The 27,012-nt window shown below is 39.8% G+C and overlaps 1 protein-coding gene across 11 annotated transcripts in view; it reads left to right on the top strand.

Annotated features, from left to right (window-relative positions):
• MAST4 (microtubule associated serine/threonine kinase family member 4) overlaps window positions 1-27,012 on the top strand; it is a 550,957-nt gene that overhangs the window by 275,916 nt on the left and 248,029 nt on the right. For all 11 annotated transcript variants that reach the window (XM_078067256.1, XM_078067255.1, XM_078067252.1 and 8 more), the window contains one exon: window positions 21,629-21,660. In XM_078067256.1, the coding sequence (XP_077923382.1) occupies window positions 21,629-21,660 (32 nt within the window). The remainder of the gene's footprint in view (window positions 1-21,628; window positions 21,661-27,012) is intronic.

Raw genomic sequence — 27,012 nt, 5'->3', positions numbered from 1 at the left:
GACATTTTCCAGGAGTTCATACAAATAGCTGAATATCCATCCGGGGCATTAGGAGGGTTGCTTGGAGTCAGGGAAAGAGTGGAGGGCACAGAAGTGGAAAATAGGAAAATATTGTAAAGTAAGCAAGCCGATGTGTGACAAGCATATGCTCTGGGCTGAGCAGTATGATTAATTCTGTCCCGTCCTCTACCCTTGAATCTCCCCAAGCAAAAATAGGCCAGGAGATAGGCTCTAAGGGAGACTTCCTGCCGCACAAGTGGGAGCAGCCTTGCGTGAGGGAAGTATGGCGACTACAGATCACGGAATAGCTAACACGCAGCCCGGGCATGTGCCCCACGTGGTTCCCCGGGCTTTGCACACTGGACCAACTCCTTCATTCCTCACAGCAACCCGAGGAGGGTGGTACTGGGAGCGGCATTTTGTAGGCGAGGAAACCAAAGTATGGTGGAGTTAAGTCGCCTGCGCAAGCTCGCACAGCTCGTGACACAGAGGCCAGCGTTCGAACCCGGTCAGCCTGGCTTGGAGTCCCTGCTCTTCAGCATGAAGTCTTGCCGCTCGTGATGGCCATAGCTGAAGTGCTGAGGGAGATGCTTTCCCACACGTGGTGCCCTTGGCACATGCCTGGCACTTGCAACTTGGTGGACAAATTGTTGTTGTTGTTTTTTTTAATTGTGTGTGCTTGGGGTGTCCATGTATATAATACTTTTTATTGAAATATAATATATATTTAGAAGCATACACCTTGGTGGATTGCCACGGACTGAACAATCCTGTGCAGCGAGCACCCAGATCAAGAAACAGAATGGGAAGGGCAACTCTGCTACACAAAAACTTCTGTCATTTTTACTGGGCACTAAGTTATGATGCTGGAAAGCAACAGTGAAAGCTATAAGCCTTTAAAAGCAAAAACAATAGAAATATAAAACATTCCAAAAAATTGCTACAGCTATTGGGTGTTTCTAAAGAATGGGGGGGGGGAACCTTACCTTTCCATTGATTTTACCACAGTTAGTTGGCTTGTGTTAAGACTGGCTGAGGGGCATAGACAACTCACGAAGGATAGCAGGGACGTCTCTCATGAATTTAAGGCAACCTCCTGTTATTACAGCATATAACAGATTGGGCAGCAGATGTCAGTTAGACATAAATAGATAGGTAAAGGCTATTATGGTTTGGATCATAAGGAAGACCCTGCAATGGGCGGATCAATGGTATTTTCATCTCTCCCCTCCTCGTTTTTTTAACTCTACTGGGCAACAGTCTGTGTTGGTCATTCTCAACTCCTGTGGGCACCATTTGCCAGTTGCCAGGGGGCAGCTATGACAGTAAACATCACACTCAAAGCACAATGTCTTCCCACATGACAAATGATTAATTCCCTTTCTTCGTGGCCAAGAAGAATCTCATGTTGAATTTTGGGACCACGCGTATACGGTGATCTTCTGCAGGGCAACCTGTGCAGAGTTGTTCACTGCCTTTGCAGGAGTGAGAAGTTACCTAACTTGTCCAAGGCCACAGAGCTAGTACAAGGTGAAGCCAGGACTCACACCCGGTTACTCCCTGTACATAGGCTCCATGTTATGTGCTTTGCCACCACCATCTTTATAAAGAGGGACCGTGCCTCTTTCCTAGGGGATGCCCTGTACCAGCCAGTATTTCTCAGGGTTCACAAGGAAGGCAGTCACTATCCTTGAGGTGATGTTCTCTTTGCCTCAAGTGTCAGATACATCCTTTGGCCTCCATACCACTCTCTTCCACCTGATAATACACTACTCTGAATCTTTGTATTGCTGCAAAGTTGTCTGAAAAGTGTTTATTCTCCTTATGGTTCCTAAGTGTGTTTATCCTAATTTATAAGGATTTTGGCTTTAACAGAATCCCACATTCCTCTAACAATTCAATTAAAAAATCGGCAAAAGGCACCCCATTGTTTTCAGCTTAATATCTCTCTACTTAGACACATACAAGTAATTCTAAGGAAGGTAGATTCCCATTACTTCTTCTCTGTGATGCTATCTATAAGGTGTGATATAAATCCAGTACTAAAGCATTCAGAATCACAGTGCTAAAACATGTCTTGTGGAATTCAGTTCCAGTAGAATATGCTTAGTATCCGTTTCGTAGGCAGGCACTGGGATTTAGTGCCCTGATTTGAAGGTGAGTGCAGCCTGCTGCTTTTTGAAGAATTCCTACCTAGTCTTTTAAAAACATATTTTTACTGAAATATAACACATATTTTAAGCTTGATATTGTCCCACAGATCTTAGACACTAATTCTTCTTCTGTAAGAGTACACATAGCCAAAATGTGCAGATGTCAGTGAACTTTTACACACTGTACCCATGTAACAGCCCCCCAAAAACAACCACAAAAAAACCCAGCATTACCAACACCCCAGAGGACCCCCTTGTTGCAGTTTTCAGAATGTTTTAAATTTCTATTTTTTGTTGTCAAAGTTTTATGTCTTTCCTGGTACTGCTTTCCAACATCTGATTTATTATCCAGTAAATGGTATTCGGTTTTATTTGCCTCTGATTTTAAGAAAAGGATGGGATTGGGCTTCAAAACACAGGTAAAAAGAAGAACAAGCTTGTAAAGACCACAATCACTGTGGCTTTCAGAATTGCTAGAATTTCTACTTGAAGTCTGCTTGAATGTTGTGACTGAAAACATGAAGGAGGAAAAAGTTTGGCCTGTCCCTCTTCTCAAACACAGGTTCTTATGTCACGATCTTTCTCCTTTTTTGTCTTCCACCTGGCAAAGGTTAAGTATGCATAGGTGCCTTGATTGGTTGTAGCTCAGCATCTTTTGTCCTAATGTGGACTTCGCTCCCCACCAAGGGCTTTAGAAAAGTCGTGAATTACATTTGTTGGCTTTTCTCAGAGTCATCAGAATTGTGCTTGCCAAAGATGTGTGTAACAGGTAATTGGCCAAAATGAGATTTGCAATTTATTTGGAGGAAGGGTGTAGGAAATCTTTTTAATCTAGGGGTGAAAAGATCACAGAATGGGTTAAGTACAGGTTACCCAATTTGGCTGTAGGTTTATGAGGAATTACTGAAATCATCCCTTTGCCTTCAAGGATCTCTGTATCCTCTGTGCCTCTCTAGCCCCCTGGCCCTCAGGCAAAAAGAAAAACCGATCAAAACATAAACAGCAACTCTGAAAAAGTAATTTAGACATTTAGCCAGGCTACTCTTCTCTTGCCTGGGGATTCTGTGGATCCTGGTAGGGTTTTGGAAGGAGTTCGTTTCTTAGCGATACTCAGGAAGAGCATCCTCGACAGCTCAGACACACTTGCAGGCTAATTCTCACAGACCACGATATCTTTTGGTAGCTGGATTGCTTATCTAGACAACTCTGTTGCCTTTGTTAACATTTTTACATTAATTTTTGAGGGGCGGCATTTGCTTGCCATTGCCCCCCCCCCCCACACACACACATTTACCTTCTTCCGCCTGAAAAAGAGATTTAACTGTGATGTGCCCAAGTATGGCTTTCTTTGTTTTTATTCTGCCCAGGATTCACTGCGCCTCTTGGATATGTGGATGGATGCCTTCCATCATTCTTTTTTTTCTTTCTTGAAAGTCCTAGTCCAGTGTCTTTTCAAATAAATATATCTTCTACCTCATTTTCTCTCTTCTCCTTCTAGGACTCTGTGTATACCTATGTAAGCTGTTCTATACTGTCCTGTGGGTCTTTGATACTCCTTTTACCTTTTGGCTTTGTTTTGTTTTACTTCTTCTGGTGATTCATTTTGGAAAATATCTGTCGTTTTGACTTAAACTTTGCTTTGCTTTGCCCAGTCAGCTGGTAAGTCTGTTTCATTCTGGTGTCCTGTCTTTCAGCCTCAATTTCCCCTTTTGTGCTTCATTATTACTGCAGTTTTTACCTCTGTACAGAAATTTCCTATGTCATCTTGTCACGTACGTTTACCACTCTATCCTTTAGCATAGTTGTTTTTGAGTCTTGGTCTGATAACACCCAGATCTTGGTTATCTGTTCATCTTTTTGCACTGCCTGTTTCTCTTCTTATCTGTGGGTCACAGCCGTACCCAGACCCAGCTCTAGTGGAGAGTGGAATGACTCAGCACCCTTGCTCAAGTGGTGTGACATAGAAGGGACACACTTTTTCTGGACCTAAATATTATTTACCTCAGTTTCTACTGATTTATTCAAAATGTTTGACCTCCTCAAAATTAGGGACTCACAAAGAAGCAAAATCTCTTATTTCTCAGACTTCCTTTTCCACTTGGGATATAAACAATGACAAGAGACTGCTGCTGTTACCTTAACAATCAAAACCAGCTAGGTCAACTACACTATCATAGTTTAAAAAAAAAATAAAAAGCTAAGGGCACTGGGTGTTATACGCAAATAATGAGTCATGGAACACTACATCAAAAACTAGGGACTGGGTGCCTGGGTGGCTCAGTTGGTTAAGCCACTGCCTTCGGCTCGGGTCATGATCCTGGAGTCCCGGGATCGAGTCCCGCATCAGGCTCCCTGCTCGGCGGGGAGTCTGCTTCTCCCTCTGACCCTCCCCCTTCTCATGCTCTCTCTATCTCATTCTCTCTCTCAAATAAATAAATAAAATCTTTAAAAAAAAAAACCTAATGACTAATGATGTACTGTATGGTGACTAACATAACGTAATAATTAAAAAAAAAAAGCTAAGGGCATCAGTAAACCTAAAAAGAAAAGCAAATTCCAGAAAGTTATAAACTCTTGAAGCAAGAGGCCCATGACTGGCTCTCAACCTAGGTGGAATGGCAGGACAGGGAGGAAACAGCCAAACTTCCACTTTTCATTTCTCGTTTTTCTTCATATCTTCATTCATGTTGTTGAGAGTAATGGTCTCTTGTGATTGTCTACATCCTAAGTGGAAGTCCAAGTCTGAAAAATAGGAATTTTGTTCAGGGAGATCAGAAAATCTGCCAATAGTGAAAAGAAAACCAAGATAAGTCTTGGCCATTGATAAATAGGGGCCCAGCTCTGTTATTCCATTGGTGTTATAAACACATGGACGTAGTGATAGTTTTTATTTACTGGGTTTGTCTGTTGCATGAACTCTAGGCCTATAGAATACTAGTGTTTTTATGCTTTGTGTTGAGCTCTTTAGATCACTGGATGTACCAGGGATTTGTTTGTATAGCTCTTGTTTGCAGTCTCCTCTTGGATTAGTTGTGCAGTCTTGCAAGGTATAATAGGGGACACTTGATTGAATTACAGCATAGGTCACCTCGCTGTTTCATCATAGAGAAATTCAAAGTTACCGAGTACAGTAACTGGCATATTACGTAGCAGTAATTTGGTCTCTGCTTTTCTTATGGTTGTCCTACCGTGGTGCTAAAACAAAGGTTCAGTTAAACCTGCATTTCTTAAAGCATGTTCTATGCACATGCCTTAAGTGGGGTTTCCCCCCCAAAGTGTTCCGTGAACCCATTATTTTCCAGAGCACTGCTGACTGTGCCCCTTGCTCTTGTTAGATAAAATGCTAATGGAAAAATCTTGCATCAAGTAAATGCTCTGCATTGTATTTAATTTTGTGCTTCTCCAGCTTAAGTGAATACAGAGCCTTTTGTCCAGAAACTTAAGTTTTTCTTGTCAAGCGATACCCATAAACCACGTTCTTTGGGAAATGTGAAATTACGTGGACCCTGTTGCTCTTTATTTCAAGGACTGTGAATTAATTCATATTGACTGCATTCTGTATACCTGGAAAACCTCCTCCCCACTTCTTTCTGATAAGGAAGCTTTCATTTTTGGAGGAAAGAAGAGCTCTAACTCAGAAGGCTCTCTGATGACAGCGTTATTGTTTAGGGTTTCCCACTTAATAACAGTGTTAGTGTTGTAGTGCTATGTTGTTGTAGGGTATACTGGTCTCGGCTGCCTAACTTGTCCAAGGACTGTCCTAGTTTGCTAGTCCAAGAAAATAAGCTAGGTCAGCTGTCATATCCCTCCAAATGAAAAAAGACAGCTAGCTGCCTGGACTGCAATTGGAAGGAAAGGTCAATCAATATATTACCTTTCCTCCGGTGTGTTCCTTGCCTGCCGGCTGAGTTGTGCCTTCTCAGTAGTGGTGGTAATCTCTTCTGCTAAATTTTATTTTAACCTTGCAAATAGGTTAAAGGAAGGGCACAGTTAATAACATCTTCTCTTAGACACCTCTGAGCATATTATTTGGGCTGAACCTTGGCCCCCACCCCATCCCCCTCGCCCCAAGCCCAGCACCGTCTTGTTTAGATGGAGAGTTATGCTGGTAGCTCGTTTTATTTATTGTGGGAATTTCTCCCAGAGCTCGGTCATGCTCTTGCACAGACAAAATGCAAACATTTTTGTGATTTTTGACAGTAGCTGGGATCTATGTGGAATAGGGGTTTTTCAAAACATTTCTCAGTCAATATGCTTACTCTCCTTCACCAGCCATGCAGTGTGACACGGCGCATCACCAACACTTGAAATAGACTGCAACAGGAGGTCAGAATGGAGCATAGATTTTCCAGCACAGCATGTTAGATGAAATGATTTTGTGTACTTTGAAGTGGAAAATTCAATCAGAGTTTTCCACACTTTTTAGTTAAAGCAACACTGTTATTTATTGATGAAAGGTAGACTGAGAAAAATAAAGAATGCAGAGTAGACAACAAATCTAGCATTATTCCCCGGTCAGAGCAAGAAATACCTTTTCACTTGTAATTTAATGAAACCTACACATGGTAAAAAGGGTCTGTTTAAAATATGCACAATAGAATCCTTGGAACATATGCCAACTTGTTTAGCATGTGTGGGGATAAAAATGGAATCTGGCTTTTTGAGGAAGTTTGGTTTCCACTGAGATGGACTTCATGCTTGATAAATGGCATTTACAACTGCCTGGGTAATCTGTTTTGGTTTAGTTTTAAAGAAGCAGAGCTCATTTGGAAAGCACCTGAGAGTATCAATAAGAAATGCAAAGATAGATTCTTTAAGCTTTCATTTAAGCAGGCTTAGAGAATATTTGAATTTATTACTGGTTTTCATCTGTCCTTTGGTGCACAGAAGATACATCAGCCTAACTACCTATTATGTAGATGAACACTTTATACTTTTAAATTGCAAAACCTTAAGGTTGCAATGTCAGATTTGTGCATGAATATTTAAAATAGAATAATAACCTAATATTAGCATGCTCGATGTATGCCAGTCACTTTTCTAGGTACATTATGTGTATTATTTCATTGAATCTTCACAATAACACTCTGGGCTATTATTACCTATAATTTCCAGTGAGAGAAGAGAGCCACAGAGAAGTTAAGTACTTTGCCCAAGGCCATACTCCTAAACCAGTATTCTTTTTTTTTTTTTTTTTAAGATTTATTTATTTGAGACAGAGAGAGAGCAGGGGGTGGGGCAGAGGGAGAGGGAGACAAGCAGACTCCCCGCTGAGCGGGGAGCCTGATACAATAAGGGGCTCGATGCAGGGCTTGATCCCAGGACCCTGAGATCATGACCTGAGCTGAAATCAAGAGTCAGACACTTAACCAACTGAGTTACCCAGGCACCACTCCTAAGCCAAGTATTCTGAGCCACTTTGCCTGGCTGCCTCTCAGAGACTTTGCCACTTAAGCACTTTCCTCCTGGTGAGCCTAGGCATGTGTGGGTTATCAACTTGATTCAACTAGTGTTATCACATTTAGCACAGAGGTTTGTATTTACATTCTTTCTTTAAAAGAGACCTATAATCTCTTCTATGTGAAATCTATGAAAACCCAAACTCGAAAAAACAGAAGTATGGTGGTTACCAGGAGCTGGGGGTGTGAAGAAATGTGGTTTAAGAGTCCATACTGAAACTAGTAGATAAGTCCTGGACATCTAATATACAGTACAGTGCTTATAGACCATAAAACTATTGTAAACATGGAGCTTGCTAAGAGACCAGATCTTAATTGTTCTTACCACTAGAAGAAATAGTAATTATGCGACACTGTAGAATGTGGCAACCATATTGCAACATAATGTATCAAGTCAATATGTTGCACGCCTCAAACTTACTCAATGTTCTATGTTAATTATATCTCAATTAAAAAAATGATCTAATTCTTTAACAGTCTGTTTTACTTAGGTACTATTTTTTTTGTTCAATAAATAATTCAATTTAGTGTAATTAAGTTTACTTTTCTTTTTTTAACTAGCATTTAAAAGTGGTAGAACCCTTTAAAAACATTAGTGTAAATTCATCAGCTTTTCTATTTTTTTTTTTAAAGATTTTTTATTTATTTATTTGGCAGAGAGAGACACAGCAAGAGAGGGAACACAAGCAGGGGGAGTGGGAGAGGGAGAAGCAGTCTTCCCGCGGAGCAGGGAGCCCGATGCAGGGCTTGATCCCAGGACCCTGGGATCATGACCTGAGCTGAAGGCAGACGCTTAACGACTGAGCCACCCAGGCACCCCCATGAGCTTTTCTAAATAGTGTGGCTTTCAAAGATAGTTCAACTGCCTGTGACTTTGTATTCTTTAATGATCTACAGTTGATTCCCTGTCTTTGTTCATGATATTGTATAGTATTGTCAGTTGTGTTTTTTTTAATTTATTCACTGTAGTTTCAATGAGATAAGCATACGACTATTTCAGTATCCTACACATATGTCTTCTCAGCTTTTACTGTTATTGTTGTTTGCTTTCATTCAATAGACAGTGAGTCCAAAATCAACTGTCAGTTTCAGGTTTCCAAAGTAATCCAGTGTAATCCATCATGAGAACACAGAGCTTCTGTGTGATATAGTAATCATATCAGTACAGTAAGGTCTATTATGCTTCTGATTTTTCAAAGGAAGAACCTAATTAGTATAATAGAAACCAAAGTGGAAACCACTTCAGTTCACCCCTGAATTACAAATGGCTACATTCACATATTACAAAGGGAAAATCTTCCTGCTTGGAAATTGCTTTATTTTTTCAGTCAACAAAAATGAGAGGCCACCTTATGAAAACTTTCTTAGGTCCCAAATTTAAACATCCACCCGTTTTGTAATCCTTGTGATCCAAAAACATCACAAGGGATCATTTTGACTTTGAGAGAAGGATTCTGTCTTTGCAATGAGAACAGAATTCAGTCTGGGAAGAAGCAACTGAAAACCGGAAGCCTTTTATTGCTTTCGATGCCTTTTTTTTTTTTTTTTTTTAAAGGCAGAAACTTCACTGCAGTGTAATATTTTCTGCTAATTAACTGTCACAAATGTGATGCCCTTAAGTTTGGAGTCTCTTTAGTTAACTTCAGTCATTAACGCACACTGTGCAGCCCTCCCAAATCTGTTTTGAAAAAAGGAACCACATCGACAGATCTGTAATCCATGTTGTCAAAGTTTTTGTTTCTCATAGAATCTAATCTTAATTTCGAGAACATTTGGTCATTTTCTTTGGGTAGCAAACACCAGCCCTTCTAATGCTCATAATTGGTGGTGCCAGGATTGTCTCGATGCCTAGTGGGCCTTTGGATACACTGCTCCAAAGGTGACTTGAAAAGTTCAGTATGAACTGTTTTTGGAGAGTATCAGGAATATATTTAGCTGCAAACAACAGAAAACTAATAGCAGTTTAAATAAATAAGGATTTATTATTTCTCCCATAAAAGTGTTCGCCAATTGAACGACCACGACTGGCGCAGTATGGAAACAGGGTCCATCAGCCCACTTGTGTCTTTGCTCTGCTGTCCTTCACGAGGCCTCTGACCTTGAGCAAATCACAGTGTAACTTTTCCAAAACTCGGTTTTCCCAACAGAAGAAGTGGTGGTAACGCTCTCTGTAATTGCGGGGCTGGAGTGAGTCTCCGGTGAAATCCTGTATGAGAAAACATGGAGCACAGTGCCTGGCACTTACCAGGGCAGAGCTGATGGGTGGAATTGTGGCGGCAGGCAGAGCAGTGCCGGTTTTCATGGTGGTTATGCAGGGGGAGGTGCAAAGTAGGAAATAGGAGATACCTTAACTCGTGTTCATCAGTCTTGGGGCTCCCAATGCCAGCATCTTCCAGGTGCTGTTACTTGAAATACCACATTGGGGAAAATAATTTTAAAAGTCAGATACCGTGCCCTTTAACAAATAGGACCTATTACTAAGTAAAATATATCCCCCATAAGCCAATTGTTTATTTTATTCTGTGACCTCCTTACAATAAATTTCAGTACCATTAAAGGCTTAAGTCACATTATTGATTATTTGAATATGTGTGTCATTAATCTTCCATCACCCTCGTACATTTTGTATGTACATTTTAAGTGTCGTCTTTTGCATTTAGATGGAGAAGAGTGTCAGAAGAAAGCAGACTTGTGGGTATTAGCCTCATACAGCACTTCAAGAGCTCCCTGGAGCTGATTTGCCAGTAAATTTCTACACTAAAATGGGCTTTCAGAAGAGTGACTGCTAGATAAACTCTCAGGTGTCCTTAGTAAATAAAAATGATTAATCTCAGCTGAATAAATTCTCTATCACTGGTCAGATAGTCTCATCCAATTCTGGTTCCTGGTTCTATAAAAAGCCCTTTTCTTTTTGTATTAAGGTTGTCCATACTTTTAATGGAACCTGTGAATTATTGTCTGATTTTTAAAAATTGGTTCATAAAAGGATATTGATTCTTTGAATTAGGGGCAGTTGAAATATTGTTTATGGGCAAACTGGCCTCCTTTGATCGAACCTGGAAGCTACTGTCAAGGAAACTTATCTTAAATTGGTGTTAAGATACACTTTTTAAAAAATGATCACAACTCTTAATAATTGCCTCTGGATTGGACAGTGACATCAGTGTGGGAATGCAAGGGAACCAAAAGGTAAAAGTGAAGATCCGTTAAGTGGGGTTCTCTCTAATTGCTTAATTTTTATTCCCAGTCACAGATGTGTTTTCCTGGGTAATGAGAAGATTTTAAAATCAAATAAAGCTTTTGAACCTTGAAGATGTTTGCCAGCCACTGTTCTATTGAAGAATCCTGTAGATTTATACTGATCCTACGGGGTGTCTCATATCCACTATATTAACTAGCTTTTTAGAAGCTTATGAACATTGCAGCTTTTATTGATTCCAGGGAATTGTACCAACAATAAGCAATAAAAGTCGATGGTAACTTTCTTCCCATATAGGGGTGTGCAGATCAATACTTTGAATTTACTATAATTTGCGGGTAATGGATGGAAGAACTGAAAAAATTGTGAAGCCTTGTGGGGCACAGCTGTGCGGTGTTGGCTTTTTATCTAAGCTCACTGTAGGTCACAGGCTTTCCCAAGTAACAAGAAACATAGTTAAGTGGCAGGGCAGATACGCGTATTTATCAAGATCTTCATAAGACTCTTCTAAGGGAAAAAAGAAAATCACAAAACTTGTCCACAGTGACCTTAATTTTATAGTCCTGAAGGGTCTCTAAACTTGCACTCTCTTAAAGGCAATTAAAATTCTAAATATCTAGACTTTGCGTTTGATCTCCTGTTACAGGCATTTTCCTGATGATGAGTAACAGTGTATTTTTCCACTGAAGCCCGATGGGCTTCGAATCTTCCAGGTGGTTCCCAGAACAGTGGCTGGGTTCCACATTGAGAGAGAGAGGAGGAGGGGTCTTTTCTGCTCCTTCTTTGATTTTCCTCATTTCTGTTTCTCGGAGCTCTTCCCTTGTGCCCTACGTGCCTCGTCTAATGTGAGTAGCGTGCTAACATAGCAATAGCTGACATTTAGGGTGCTCTCGTGTTTGAGACCTGGGCTTAATGCAGGACCTGTATTCTCATTCATCTTCTCAACACCTTAGGACATCAACTGTCATATCCTCATTTTATAATTCAAGAGACTGAGTCCTAGACAGGGAAAGGAAGATTTTTAAGGACGCTTTCTAGCATTGACTTAATGATAGAATATACGTGTATGTGAATCTATATCTTGTCCATTTAATCATTATGAAGTATACAATTAGCTTAAATATTTTTTTTTTTTTTAGCCTAAAGTTTGGCTGATCTAGTATGTTTTCTTATTTAGCTTCTTTTGTTGTGAAGGATTGTGACTCCTCCAATTGGATCTAAAGGAGTTTCTTTCATTTCAAAAAGGACACGCTTTCTCTTGAAAGAAATAGTCCTTTGTTCTTAGAGAACAAAATAAGCACATAAAATAAAATTTGACTGTGCTGGAAGCTACCAACCCTCAGGAAATAAGATGCCCTTCACTTTAGTATGTAGTAAACACTTAGCAAACTGGAGATGTTACTAATATAAGTACTAGCTATTATTCAGCAACCCATGTAGGAAGTGTAAAGTCTGACTTAGAAGTAGAGTTCCCGTGCATAATATGGAATTGGAAGGCAGTGTGGTTACAAATGTCTGATTGCCATGCTTGATATTTTGAAGTCAAAGGTGTAACCTGTTAGGAAATGTCAGCAACCAGGTAAAGGAAGCTTGTTCAATTTGCTCATTTACTTAGGGTTAGCTGGATATTTGACTCGTTATGCTTTTTTCTACTTTAATAGGTCTGTGTTAAAAGTAATGTGTTTTCAAGGCTTTGCTTCAAATACAGTCAATCTGTAAGAAATAATTTGTGTGAAATTTGCTTAGAAAGAGCTGCAAAAATCTGTAGCATCCCTTTCTGAGAGTAACTGCCAATGTGTTATCAACTACGAATACACCTTGATAGCCTACACGAGGCGGGGTCCCAGTGCAGATCGACCAAGTCTTCCTTGGGGATGAAAAATAATTAAACTGCTCTGGACTCTGGCTGATGTGTATTCAAAGACAGGTTAAGCCATTTACCAGCTCTGTGACCTTGTGTAAGCTCCTTAACCTGTCTCTGTCTCAGTTCTGTAAAATGGAAATGCTGGTGAAGATGAAATGAGATCATGTTCAGCACACAGTGGATGTGAGGTGCTGTTCTTAAGTGGAGGGAGGCAGATGAGCTTAGTAAAGAAAAACCACTTCTGCCCTGTGTGTACAAATCATAAAGTAGAAAAGGGGTTTGTGATGATTGGTGTGTAACTTTCATGTAAGAAAGACCCAGGATGTTGACCCTTGCTCTTACATTACTCTGGAACTTTATCTCACGTTCCTGCCCATCAGGGATCCTGTGGTCTAACTTAAATGGATTTTCTATCCCCTCATCCATTCAGATTTCTTTTATTTAACTTCTGAAAGGTCCTCTGTGCTTTTGGATGGCCCTTTTTCCTCATCTCTGCATGGCACCCTGCCCTTAGCTCCTAAGGTTCTAAACCTTCCCATTAGTTAAGCATTTATTCTCAACACCTTATAGATCCTGTACACATTTCTATCTTGAATCTGCTCCTCTCTGACCTCCCCATTGCCTCTTCCTTGGTCCCTACTCCACCATGCTTCCCAGACAACTTTATAAGCCACCTAATTCCTTTCCTGATTGTCCTTAATAAGCCATTTGACACCCTGATGGCAAAGTGATCTTTTTTAATATGCAGACTTGACCATTATTTTCTCCTATTTAAAATGTTATAGGGGTGCCTGAGTGGCTCAGTTGGTTAAGTGTCTGCCTAAGGCTCGGGTCACGATCCCCAGGTCCTACGATCAAGCCCAGTGTCTGGCTTCTTGCTCAGTGGGGATTCTGCTTCTCCCTCTCCCTCTGCCCCCTTCCCCCAACTTGTGCTCACTGTCTCTTTCTCTCTCTCAAATAAATAAATAAAATCTTTAAAAAAAAAAGAAAAAAATAAAATGTTACAGGAACTCCTCATTGCCAATAGCATAAAGGCAAGCTCTTCGAAGAACTTTGTGATTTGACCCTGTCTCTGCCTCCATATTCTTGTCCTGTTGACTTTTCTTCCTATCTTCAGTTCCAGCCATTCCGAATTTACTAAGAGCTGTGTATTCTTTCGCTCCGCCTGGGCTTCCTACATCTCTTCCCTTTTCTGGAATATCCCTTTTCTCGCCCACTCCTGAGGATGCCTAGCCAACTCCCAGTTGCTGCTGAAGAAAAACCAGATGCAAGTAGTGTGTCGCTTTAGAATATTTGAACTGCAAGGAACAGAACACACAAGTTAAACTGGTTAAAACAGTAAAGGGAATCAACTGGTTCATGTGTCATGTATGAAAGGTATCACCCAAGACCCAGTTTCTAGCTGTCTGTCTTGTCTGCCACCTTCCATGTCTGTCTACCCTATGGCTGCCATTAACTTCTTGGCGTTAGTGCTCCTTCCTTCCTGCTAGCTCTCAGAAAAGGGAGGCAGTTCTTTCCCAGGATCCTGGAACACATATTGTTTTGCATCTTGTTTTCCCAGATTGAATCACATGCCATCTCTGAACCCACTTACTTTGGCCAAAGCAAATGAACTTTGTCATTAGCTTCCCTGAACCTGAGCTAAGCCTTGGGGTTGAGAGTAGTGTGAGTTCCAGCAGGTTTTGTTATCACAAATAACAGGTAGCATCATTGGGCGATAAGCAGTACTGACCCTCCTTACAGAAAACTGATCACTTCCTCCCTTGGTCCTGTTGCATACTTGAAAAAGGCCTCTATTCCAGGTTTTTCAACATTAAAGTTTATAGCAAATGGAGTCCTTTATCCCCAGGGCCTGGCACAACACACTCTGCCCTCCTGTCTGACATTTTCACAGTGCACTGTAAGGGGGGGGAATTGGAACTGGATGACACTGATTCAGATTTTGCTCCCAGCACCTCCTGGCTTTGTGGAGAAGGCAATTGCTAGTCTCCCCTGGGCTTTCAGTGGGAAGACTTGAGGGTCCTGTCAGACAGCTGGGAGATTATGTTGTAGAATTCTTAGACTGAGTTTTTGATGAGAGCTTCTAAAACCAAAAGAGACAGATAGCCATATTGTGACTTAGAAACTTTGTCTATAGAAAGAGCCTGTGAGCCTAATGCCAAGTCAAGAGGACAGTAGCTGATTACTTGGGTTCACAGCAGAAAAAAGCCAACCTGGCAAGAAAGCCAGATGGTAGCCACTTTCTTCTTTTATTAAAAGAAAGTGAGGATGTGGTTTTGATCAAGGAAAATGGATATGAAAACCCAGCAAGCATTTTGTGTATACCTTTTACAGTTGATTGTGTTGAGCTTTACTACCACAAATAAATACATTTAAGTGTTTATAGATACAAAAATAGAATGAAATAGAACCTGCAAGAAAGAGGAGATCCTTTGGGATTCTCCACCCATCTCACATTCCCACTGAGGGATTTTAGTGACGTTTTACGGGTTAAATGATGTGAATGTCCAAGCAGATCTTTAGAGGTCGACCTCCTGCTTTTCTACAGGCTTCTAAGGCAGAAAACCAATTACTTAATGGGCTGTTCACTGGAGTTTTCAAGCGTTGTTTGCACATAAGCGTTAACACTGCTCTGATTCTAAACCAAGTGTCATGTAAGGTCTGGTTCTGTAGTGTGAACTGACCTGATTCACAAGTGACCCTCAGAAACGGAGGCCAGAAAAATGGGGCCCAAATCCCCTCTTTAGGAGGCCCAATTCCCAGATGAATCTGTACTCCTCACTAATTTTACACCCTACCAGGTAGAGGGAGTTCCACTGGGGGGTACCTTTCCGTGCCCTCCAGCGCTTCCCCTTGCAAAGGAAATAACTGAAAACCTAAAAGTTCACTATTGTAATGATGGCAAGAAAACTAATATTCCTTAAAGAAAAAAATCCTAAAGCAAATGATTTATGCAAATTCATTGTCCTTCAGGGGACTTAAAAGTATTGGGGCACCTGGGTGGCTCAGTTGGTTAAGCATCTGACTCTTGATTTCCACTCGGGTCCTGATGTCAGGGTAGTGAGATCAAGCCTGTGAACCTAATGCCAGGTCAAGCCAGTGCAGAACCTGCTTAAGATTCTCTCTCTCCCTTTGCCCCTCCCTCTCCAGCTTGCTCTGTCTCAAAATACATAAATAAATAAGCACTAACGTCCACTAAACAGCTTAAACAAACCGCTCTCCCTCTAGATCTCCTGAGGTGGGGTTCAAGCATTGGTATTTTTAAAAGCTCCCTGGATGATATTAATGTGTCACCCGGCTGTGTTCAGACCCACTGCATGAGCTGAGTTATCTCATCCCCTTTTATTTTCTGTCCACTGTTAGCGTTTACATGTTCGGGTAAAACTGCATAGTCTCATACCTAGTGGTATCTCTTTTCTTGTGTGTGTATGCGTTTCCCCAGCTAGCTTTTAAATCTGTCATATTTTGTTTCCTCCTTAGGTGCCCCTAATAGTGCCTGATACATTGCCCTGCACATCTTGGCTCTTGGGACTCTTTCCCTAAATCAGTGGTTTGTACATGCAGAGTAGTTGTAACTCTCAATGATATGGTGAGCTTACCAATGACTAATTCTCCCACTATGCTGGTGAAGGGATCTAGCATTCTTCTCTGTTCCATGACAGCTGAGGCAGAGACCCAGGTGTGATCATCCTAACACTCACGGAGGGCGGTGGGGGGACCCACTAGGAGTGATGAGGGAAAGGTGCACAGGCAGTTAAGTTACATTCCCTGGAGGCTGGGCTTGAGTTGAGTATTCAGTTGTGGGCATGTCCTGAGTGTGGCCGTGTTCGCTGGGGTTTAATTTCCTGGTTCCTGTCCATTTTCTGATCTTTTCTGTGCTACCATCCGGTCACCTGTGTGAGAGCTGGTATCTACCCAATAGATTTTTTTTATTTGTAGCCTTTCTCAATTTCTTTGTTATTAAGAACCCTAGTTGCCGCATTGTGCAATGCACCATTTAACAACGTGTAGCAAGATTCTCCCCACTTGAAGATTTTAAATGTTGAGGTGCCCGTGACAGTGCATAAAGGTGTGCCTCTTTCTTTCTGTTTTTTCCTGTCTCAGCCAGCCCATGGCTTTATATGCCAACTTATAGGGTAATAACTCCAAAGTCTATTTCCAGCCCCAACCTCTTTCCTGAATCCAGGTTCATAGAAGTCCAGCCACCTATTTGGAAATTTCTCTTTGGAATTCTTAGAGTCATCTTGGATGAAACATGTCCAAGCTAAACTATTCTGTCCTCAAACTGGATTTGCTCAGGCAGGAAACTTTAGAGTCTTCCTTGATTCCTCTCTTATTCCACATACAGTTCTTTTATAGATTCTATAAAAATGTTTCTCAAATCTGACTGCTTCTCGCCATCTTCATGGATGGTCCTAACCAAGTCTTCTCTCACATAGGTGACTTGAATAACCTCCTAAAAATTGGGATTAAATGTTTCCTTAAAATAAGCTTAGAATATTTAGATATTTATTTGTTCATCCCTTCCATCCTCCCCACCAGTTTAACTTTCTCCCTACCTCTCTCTCTTCTGTGTGAGAAAGAAATTTTAAAATTTTGAAATAATTTTAAATTTATAGAAAAGTTTTAAGACACTTGAGAGAATTTCTCTATACTTTTCCACTATGTTAATATCTTTTCTTTTTTAAGATTTTATTTATTTATTTGAGAGAGAGAGAGAGCACAAGCATAGGGGCAGAGAAGAGGGAGAAGAAGATCCCCCACTGAGCAGGGAGCCCAACTTGGGACTCAATCCCAGGACCCTGAGATCATGACCTGAGCCAAAGGCAGATGCTTAACCAACTGAGCCACCCAGGCACCCCATTCACTATGTTAATATCTTATATAATCTTAATACATTTGTCAAAACTATGAAATTAACATTGGTACATTACTATTATCCAAATAAAGTCTGAGTTTAGTTATCAGCACGTTTTCCACTAATGGTCTTTTTTATGATCCAGAAACCAGCTCAGGATCCTACATGATTGCATTTAGTCATCATCTCTCCCTCTTTAATCTCTCACGGTTTCTCAGATGTTCCCTGTTTTTCACAATCCTGACAGTTTTAAAGAGTACTGGTCAGGTGTTCTGTAGAATGACCCTCAGCTAGGGTTTGCCCGATGTTTTTTCATGATTAGACTGGACTTAAGGATTTTTAGCGAGAAAACCACAGAGGTGAAGCCCCTTCTCATCACATAATATCAGGGACACATGATAGCAACATAACTTACCAGGTGGTGTTAACCTTGATCACTTGGTTAAGACCTAGTCTGTCAGGTTTCTCCACTGAAAAGTTGTTATTTTCCCTTTCTCTATTCTATTTTTGGAAGTGAGTCACTAAATCCAGCCCAGTCTCAGGGGGAAGAGAATTAAGCTCCATCTCTTAGAGAGGGGTTATCTACGTATATTATTTGTAATCAAATCTCCTTTCTCTTTTAAATCACAGAATGACCCATTAGTTAAAAAGAATAGTTCAAAGGTTCCCTAAACATATGTGGCCATATTGTTCTATTTGTGTATCTATAACTCTTAAAAACTTATTAAATAGTATATTCTTTTAAAATTACCATTGTGGAAATTGCTTGTACATATGAAACATTGCAGTTTTCTCTCTTGGGTTCATGAATAAAACAAGTTATTTTCTCCTTTTGAGGCCAAGGTTGGCGGTGTGGGGGGAGAAGCAGAATCATTTGTTAGGGCTGTTTTGTTCCTGGATTCTCCAGGAATTCTCTACTGGATTTGAGGGACCCTTGTTTGTCTTCACTCTTATCCAGGAATCACAAGAAGGTAACAGTATTCTCAAACAAGATTAACTTTTCTTCACCCTTATTTTCAATATACATAGAAGCTAGTTAGCACTTTTAGAAAGGGGGGCAAAGGAAATCGTACTGTTGAGCAAGTAATGAAAAACAGCAATTCTAAAAAAATGTTAGAAGTCCCTGAGAAATCAGTATCAATGAAAACCATTTAAAAAATTTTAATGTTCTTGGGGCGCCTGGGTGGCTTAGTCGGTTAAGCATCTACCTTCGGCTCAGGTCATGATCCCAGGGTCCTGGGATTGAGCCCCACATCGGGCTCCCTGCTCAGCGAGGAGTCTGCTTCTCCCTCTCCCTCTGCCTGCCACTCTGCCTACTTGTGCTTTCTCTCTCTCTAATAAATAAATAAAATCTTTTAAAAAAATTTTAATGCTGTTAAATGTATTCTTAGAGTGTCTTTAACCCTGTGATGATTAATAATTCCATATTGTTTAGTTCAGGTTGATACTTCCTGACCTTTATTCTCTTTGCCCCACGCTTCTTCCCTCCCCTAATTCTTACCTGATGCTAAATTATTAATGCGTGTTCCAGATATACTAAGCAGAAGCTTTGGTTTATGACTCGGACCAATACCATATGTCTTACCTAATTATCTAAGTATGTGTTAGTGACCTTCACCTGACATTAAGAAAATAAAATGAAGACACATACACAATGTACCACAGGGGCTTCGGCAGTAAATGCCTTGATGCTGCTCATTGACTTCTGAGGGGTGCGCATTGATCAGCATGTGGTCCCCACGCTTGAGCCAGCCCTTGCTCGGTCTGCAATTGCTTAGTCCTCCTGGTATCTGCCGCCTTTTGCAGCCACTGTTCACAAGGTCTTGGCCACAGCACATTCATTCCTCTCACTTTATTACCATCACATCTGATTCCAATTTGCTACCAAATTGAGTTTCCAGTCCCGAGTCTGACATTCAAACCGTCAGGTGGATTAGCTCCTTCAGCTTGGTTAGCGTGGAAGCATCAGGTCAGTTGACAGTGGCCGATTAAATGTCCTCTGCTCCTCATCCTGGAGCCTCGGCTGCCATCCCGTGGAGCAAGCAGCGCCGGGTCACCCACCGTAACCTTTCTTCTTGTTTAGAACTCATCATGCCAGACCTATCGCAAAGACTTCTGATTAAAAACAGAGTTGGTTTTTCTCCCTTATCTTGCTGTTTCAGCAGTTTTTTTCTCGGAGCGGAGCCGCCAGCTTATGGTTGGGTCATTTGGTGGAATATGATTGATTGAACTATTTGGGGATCACTCATTTGGCCCTTTGCCTCTTATATCATCTGAGTGATCTATTTGCATATGGAGTTGAAACAGCATCTGATTTACTCTGTTATTAATGATAACCCGTCAGCCCTGCCTCCTTTTCTTGCTACACTGCTGTCAGATCAACTCACGGGACCACGGTGTTTCCTTGCTCGAGCTCTAGGCCTTTGCTGGGCAGCAGGCTTCCGTAATTCCTTTCTAATAGACACAGTCTGGTGAACGATTACTTCCAGGGAGTTTTTCTCTTTCTTTTCTCTTTTTAACCTGAATCCAAAAACACATTTCTCAGTGCTTGTCATTACCAAAGATAGACATACAGAGAATTGCTCATTGGTTTTCTATTTACATTTCAGTTCCCAAGGAAAACAGTCTTGGTCAGAGACTTTTCTCTTGTCCTTAGGGGTTTTAGTAAATGAAGGTGTACTTATGTTTCACAATCAGGCATCCACATTGAGCAAGCACTGTAATTTCTTGGAGATAATCAAGGATTAGAGAAAAAAGCGAAACAAAACAAAAATACAGCATTTCATCCCTGAACCCTGAGGCCCTAGAGAGAAGGAAGATCTCCTGCTTCTAAAATGGTTCATTGTTTCTTCTTGTAATTAAACAATGATATGATTATTATAACTGTATCAGAATATATTTGCCGGTTAATAAGTAAGGCGTGTTATATTTAAAGCAGCATCCTCCCCTTGGTCTGCTCATTTCAAGGCCATGTTCTGCAAGCTGTGCTGGAATTAATTGTGCTGTTTAGAAGTAAGATCTGCGGCCACTGTCTGTGACACACATTTAAGGATCCAATAAAAATAGGGAACAGAAAAGGTGAATTTGAAGTTGAGGGGGAAACACCTTTCAAAAAATAATGCTCAAGCTCCTGGAAGGCAAAAAAAAGAAAAAAGAAAAAAAAGGTAATTATGGGAATGAAAAACTAAATTTAGTCAAGTCTTTCAAATTTATACTGTGTTCTTTTTGAGTTTAAATAGCCTGATGACTCATGGCTTCCTATTCTTTAATTATTGTTATCAAGTAATCATTCCTGAGTACCCAGGCTTCTGAAATCTTCATTCGTGGGTGGAGATATTTCTGTATCCCTTTTTGTTTATTTGTTTGGTTGGCTTTTTTGTTTGTTTTCACAGTCTCCCCTATAGTTAGGTGGATAGTGATCTTAATTTGTGGTAAGTGTGAGAGCGCCCTTTTGAAGAATTTAAAGCACTCTATTGTTGCTGTCTGGTTACCTTTTGAGAGATTCATTAACCTACTTTTAAGTCACCAAAGTCATAAATCGCATTTACGTTAAGATAAAACCAGAAGGACACCTTTTGCTTTATTGAAGAAAATCATAATAAAGTGTAATCTTCGGTATGCACAGTGTCTTGCATGAGTTTATTTCTGTTGGGGGTAAATAGTCTGATTTAACAGCTTTTTTTCATTTCACCTTTCATTTAATTATAATCCTATAAAATTTCTGCTCCTCCTTCTATCTCTTTCCTTTTTGGATAAGTCCTTTGGTTCCTCCAGTTTTCCCAATGCTCAATTTTAAGGCCATGTAGCTCAACTTTGTGTTGTATTGTCCTTGCTGTGAGAGGATTAATGTCTTTTCTGTTTTGGAATTTAGATGAACTATGTTTTTACTTTGAACACAGCGAACACAGCGTGGAAAGAGAACAATGTAAGAAAGGATCCAGCATAAAATCATGACATTAAAATCTTTTCATTGTGGAAAATGCTAAATCAAGCATAATGAAGAATGGTACATTATAGGCTATCTGCTCGTTCAGTGCCTTACTAGTGTAAGGTTAATGTGGCCTCTCATATATATGTTTTGTTTTTCTTTTGCAGAAGGAGCTGAGTCTCCCCAGAAGAGGAAGTTTGTAAGTAGCCTAATTTTGTTTCCTTATTATTACTATATTGTACAGTTTGTAATGTGATTATTCTCTGACTTGTTAGGATTTTCAGGCAAATGGAGGACTAATGATAATCAACTGTAATGAGAAAACAGACACTTTGCATTTATTTATAAATGTTACATATTCATGATTTCAGGATAACTTGGTAACAGGATAACCAGATTTTGTCCTTATGGGCATTATAAGCCAAAATGCTTACTTATTCCTGGGACAACATTAATTTAAAAAAAAAAAATTCTCTTAGGTAATCAAGCAAAAACATTATTTGGTCTGCAGATAGTATAAATGGATCTGAGTCAAGAATTAGTGTTCTATATGTTCGGGAAATCTGTGATTGTTTTTATGCCATGGATTTTATGCAAAGTAAATGATAAACTTTTGCCGTGATGATGAAGAGTTTAAATCAGCTAAACTTTCTGTTAGATCTAGATCTTATTGCATTGACTCAGGTCATGGTCTTGTTTTAAAATAGCTGATTTATGAACCTTAACTGATTTCTTTATAGTTTGTTTCAACCTTTTGTTTTGAAGGCTAATAATATATTTGCATAAATTATAGCTTTTTTTTTTTTAATATTAGCAAGTTGCAGAAGGAAATTAATTGCCTTTAACATTCCACTAAATTTAGGGTTGATTTGTTACCAACTAGTACTATGTAAGGGCTTGTCTAGAAATACTGGGATTTGGTATCTACGTTGAATAATTGAGTGGATGGGGCAATGTCCTTTTTAAAGAATAAGTATAATATTTAAGGTAGGTTGATGCGGATCTCAGCTTGGAGTATTAGAAATGCATATGGTAACTGTTGGAAGATAGTATTCATTTTGTTGACCAATTTTTGGATGATGTCAGCCTTTGCATCTGAGAACCAAAACTTCATCTGCTCTGAACATTTCAATACTATCCATTTTGGTTCTTAACGTTTTATAGCTTTAGGCTGCCTGGAGGATACGGGATCATTGTTCTTGAAGAAGGTGTCTGGATAAATTTTCACTGGCTTTCAGCTTACATCTCTATGTGCTAGAGGTTAATGGCGTAAAAGTTGGCCATAGGAAATGCCTTTAGAATTAAAAACTTGCCGCCTTCTGAATCATGATTAGGACTCTCACCTAGACTTGGAAAAGTCCAAATGTTTGGGTGTTTCTAATCATGATGAAAAATAAGAAATAAGAAAACCCGAAGTAAAACTACATGAAATATCATAATAGAAAAAAATCTCTTTTCCCTTGTATTGTACCTTTATTTAATGCTTAAAGTATCCTAGGTTTGTCTTCAGTATTTTATTTGAAAACTTCAGAATTTCAGTCAAATCTTCCTTCTAGCCTTTATAATAGATTGCATTTCCTTCAGTTTTTGAGCTAGTATATTTCCTGTAAATTTTTATTAAGATAATGTTAATTATAAATTAGAGTCCCCATGTCTATTTAAGGGCCACACCTCCTTTTGTAGTATCTCCTTATCTCATATCTCCTTGTATAAGTCTGTTAATGTTAGCTGATAGCTGTGGGCTGGTGGGAGAAATAGACGATTTATTTAAATTTCTTGACTTGGGAGTTTAGAATCTTTCATGAATAAAAAGGATGATGGCGTAAGTTTCTTTGGCACCCATGCTTTGAAAACTTGCTAAGGGAAACATAGAATTACATACGAGCCCTTTAAAATCTCATCCCTAATAAAAGTCAATTGATCTATCAACCAGATGATGGAAGTAAAACATAGCATGTATGTCAACATAAATCTACCTTTTCCTTTTTTAGTGAATTCTGCGGAAATTAATATTTCAAGTAAAAACAAAAAATAAAGATGTATTTTTTATATTTATATGTATATTTGTATTTTTTATTAAACACAAATATTCTCAAAAGAATTAATGGTGTATGATAGAGATGTTCTGGGACTTAACACCACTCAGCATTTTCAGTGACCCCCATACAGAATGTTGGTAATTACTTTCCTCATGCAGGGTTGTTTTATGACTTGGAGAAAAAGAAAATACTTGAAAAAATAATTGCTAGAGTGATTTTAATACAAATCTAATGAAGAGGGCACAAGTCGTGCTAGCCAACATAACTGTACCTGATTATTAAAACCTGTTAACACCTCGTCCTTGTATTTTACTGGTGAAATGCCTCCGGCATAAGTGTTTTCAGATCTTTTCGTATCTTCTCCCAGAAAGATTGAGGATTTGATCCCGCTGTTCTGTTGAATCTTCTTTCCATGTTAACAGTGAGCAGCTATACAGGGTGATGGATTCCTCGTTGTGTGTAGTTACAAAGTGATGTGATTGAATGTGTCGGAGCGGGGGGTGGGTGTGCCTTCAGAAAGGCTGTGCTCTTAGAAGAAGGGGCCTGATTTTGTTGCATCTGCTGCTTCTACTTTGTATGTCTTGAAGGATGATATTTTTAAGATGCATTGTCATCATTCAATCACTTAGGGATTTATCAGATTTTTATTATTTTTTTAATTTTATTTTATTATGTTATGTTAGTCGCCATACAATACATCACTAGTTTTTGATGTAGTGATCCACGATTCATTGTTTTCGTATAGCACCCAGTGCTCCATGCAGTACGTGAGATTTTTTTAAAAATTCAGTATTGTCTTAACAGATAATTTTTATGTCTGGAATCATGATAACATGTTTTATATATGTAAAAGTTAAAGCTCTCACAAAAGATTGCAGAAAACAGGTTTTTCTTTTTATTACTATCTTAAAGTATAAAAAAAGCAGACTGTCTTCTGTCCAGAAAATAATTCAATTCTTCAGTAATTTGTAAAATATGATCATTTTCTCAAGAAATCACTTAAAATGTGTGTTGTTTCATATATGTTTTAAAAGGTTGCAAAGGCAATGATTGTGACCTTTTTTTCTGTGGTGCAAAGGGCAACAGAGAAGTCAAGGGAACTGCTTTCCAGGCAAGATGTTACTAAATAACCAAGTGACTCCAGATCAGTTTTCCAGAGGCTTTTCTAGTCCTTTATCAACTCAAGAGTCCCAGATGTCATCTCCATTCTAACTCCTTGGATAGCCAGACTTCAGCTTAGTTGTCTTCCTCCTCTCAAGAGTAGCCACATGCCGAGATTTGATCCTAGATTTTGCCAGCACCTTCCATCTCTTTCTCTTTGGAACTAAAGTTGTGATACTCTCTGCTCTTTCTCTTCTCTGCTACCTGTCAAAAACTATAGAGCCTTTGAATAAATCATGATATAATCATACAGTGAAATATTACATAGGTAGAATGAATGAACTGGAGCATATGTAGCAACACATAAAATTACAAAAATATGCAGAACAAAAGCTAAAAGCAAAAGGCGTATACAAGAAAGCGTTTACATAATAAAATTTAAATATGCAAAACAAGACATTTTATTGTTGGTGAATACAAACATGTGCAGTAAAAATATAAAAACATGCATGGGCAACACATTTACAGTAAAGCTTATTAGTGGAGGGAATGAAAGAAACGGGATTCGAGAGGACTCTACAGGGGGCTCCATGTATATGATTAATGTGTTAGGTACATGGATGTTTACTGTATACCCTCTACATTTTGATATTCTTGAGCTATTTTATTTAAAATACTCAGTAATTACACGAAGGTAAGATTCCAGACTGTTTTATCCAGATATGTATGGAGATTTAACAATAATTTGAAGGAAAAAATTATATCTGTTTCGAATGGAAGAATATATCAAACCTGTATTTATTTTTGCTTTACTCTTTTGTTGTTTTTGTTACTTGAAGATTGGCTTAAATGAGTACAGTTTTATAGTCGTTGGAATATCTGCTGTGGCAGGTACCTTACTAGTTAATGCCAAAGCATCATAATACATTCTGATACTCATGGAGGAAAGGAGGCACATGAGAGGACATCTAAAATGGGACATTATGACATTTAGCTGCAGAACTAGATTTGTTGTCTTGAGTTTTCAGCCTTTTAAGAAAAGTGACTATTCTTTATCTACCACAAGGTGCTCAGCACAGTCACATACAGAGTGTGGGCGTTGGGAGCTGACTGACCCACACGTCCATCTCCCCAGCCAGACTGTGAGCCTCCCAGCAGAGTGAACCATCCTGCTTTTGCTTTGAGTTCCTATCACAGTGTGTTGAGGACTAACTGATTCTGTGGCTGGTCGGCTCATGCCAGATCTTTCTTGGTTTAAATTTGGTGTGGAATACGTGGGCTCCCTTGACATTATTTTTATTTTCCTAATAACAATGAGTTTATATAAGTGCTCATAGTGTTGTTGGTCCCTTACCTAGTCTTTACCCATCGTTAGATCTTGGGTTCTGAAATGACATTTCCAAGTGGAAAAACTTTCTGGGAGGTGTTTGTTTTCAGACAGTGAAAGTGGTAAAAGGGTAAAAACCCAAGATGTGAGCTGATACATGGTGAGGAGCAAGACCAGGGTGGCCCTGGCAGCTACACTTTATTTTTAAAAGACCCCTTTGTGTTTTGTTAATTGTCCAAATAAACATTTCTCCGGGACAGAGAGAGAGCCTCTTTTTTCATAGGACTCCCTGGGGAGAGGTGCCGGAAATGGGCTGGAGGCCTTTCCCTCTCCTCCTCCAGTGTTGTTTTTTAGTTATCTTTCAGATTTCTTTACACAGAGAAGGAAACTGCACTATCTATTCTTAGCAAGGAAATTCTCCTTGCCACTTAAATAGCGTTTCTTCTGTGTCTTTTAATCATGAGCATAGAGTGTGCTGTTTTATGGAGCCGGGTTGGTGTAGAATTCATAAAACAATATGCAGTTGTCGCTTCGTTATAGTAGAAACAGTGACTTGACATTTGGCCAGTTCTTTGGCTATCCACGTTTTAGAGTGGCACCCAGCAGCTGAAACCCAAGCAGGAGCAGCTCCTGGTGTGCACAGAGGTCCTGAAAAAGTGTGTTTCTGCATGCCCAGCGATCGTTGGGAGTATTGAAATGCCTAAAAGACACCTTAGGAGTCTTGGCTCATTTTAATTTCTTGATCTAGCAACAGTACTGGTATCCAGTAATTGTTCCTCTCTCTAGAGTTTTGTCCCCTCTCCATTCACGCTTTCCTTTGTTTTCTCCGTGTTCTGGAGGTGGCTGGGGGCTAGCAGGGCTGGACGCGGCATACGCAGCTAGCTAGCTGTTGGCGTCCAGCCATTTCAGATCTGCTAGGAAGCCCGCCTCCCTATCTACAAAGAAGACAGGCATCTTAACTCTATCTGCCACAGTGCCAGACAGCCTCGTACTAGAAATCCATTCAGCTGGGTCTCAGAGATGTTTCCTCTTTGGTGTCCCATTGACTTGTGCATAGCACCGGGCAGCGTGTCACCGTGGTGCA

The sequence above is a fragment of the Halichoerus grypus genome, chromosome 2 (assembly GCF_964656455.1).
Source record: "Halichoerus grypus chromosome 2, mHalGry1.hap1.1, whole genome shotgun sequence".
Lineage (NCBI taxonomy): Eukaryota > Metazoa > Chordata > Mammalia > Carnivora > Phocidae > Halichoerus > Halichoerus grypus.
The sequence above is the reverse complement of the archived record's forward strand: the minus strand, read 5'-3'. Positions and strand labels throughout refer to the sequence as shown.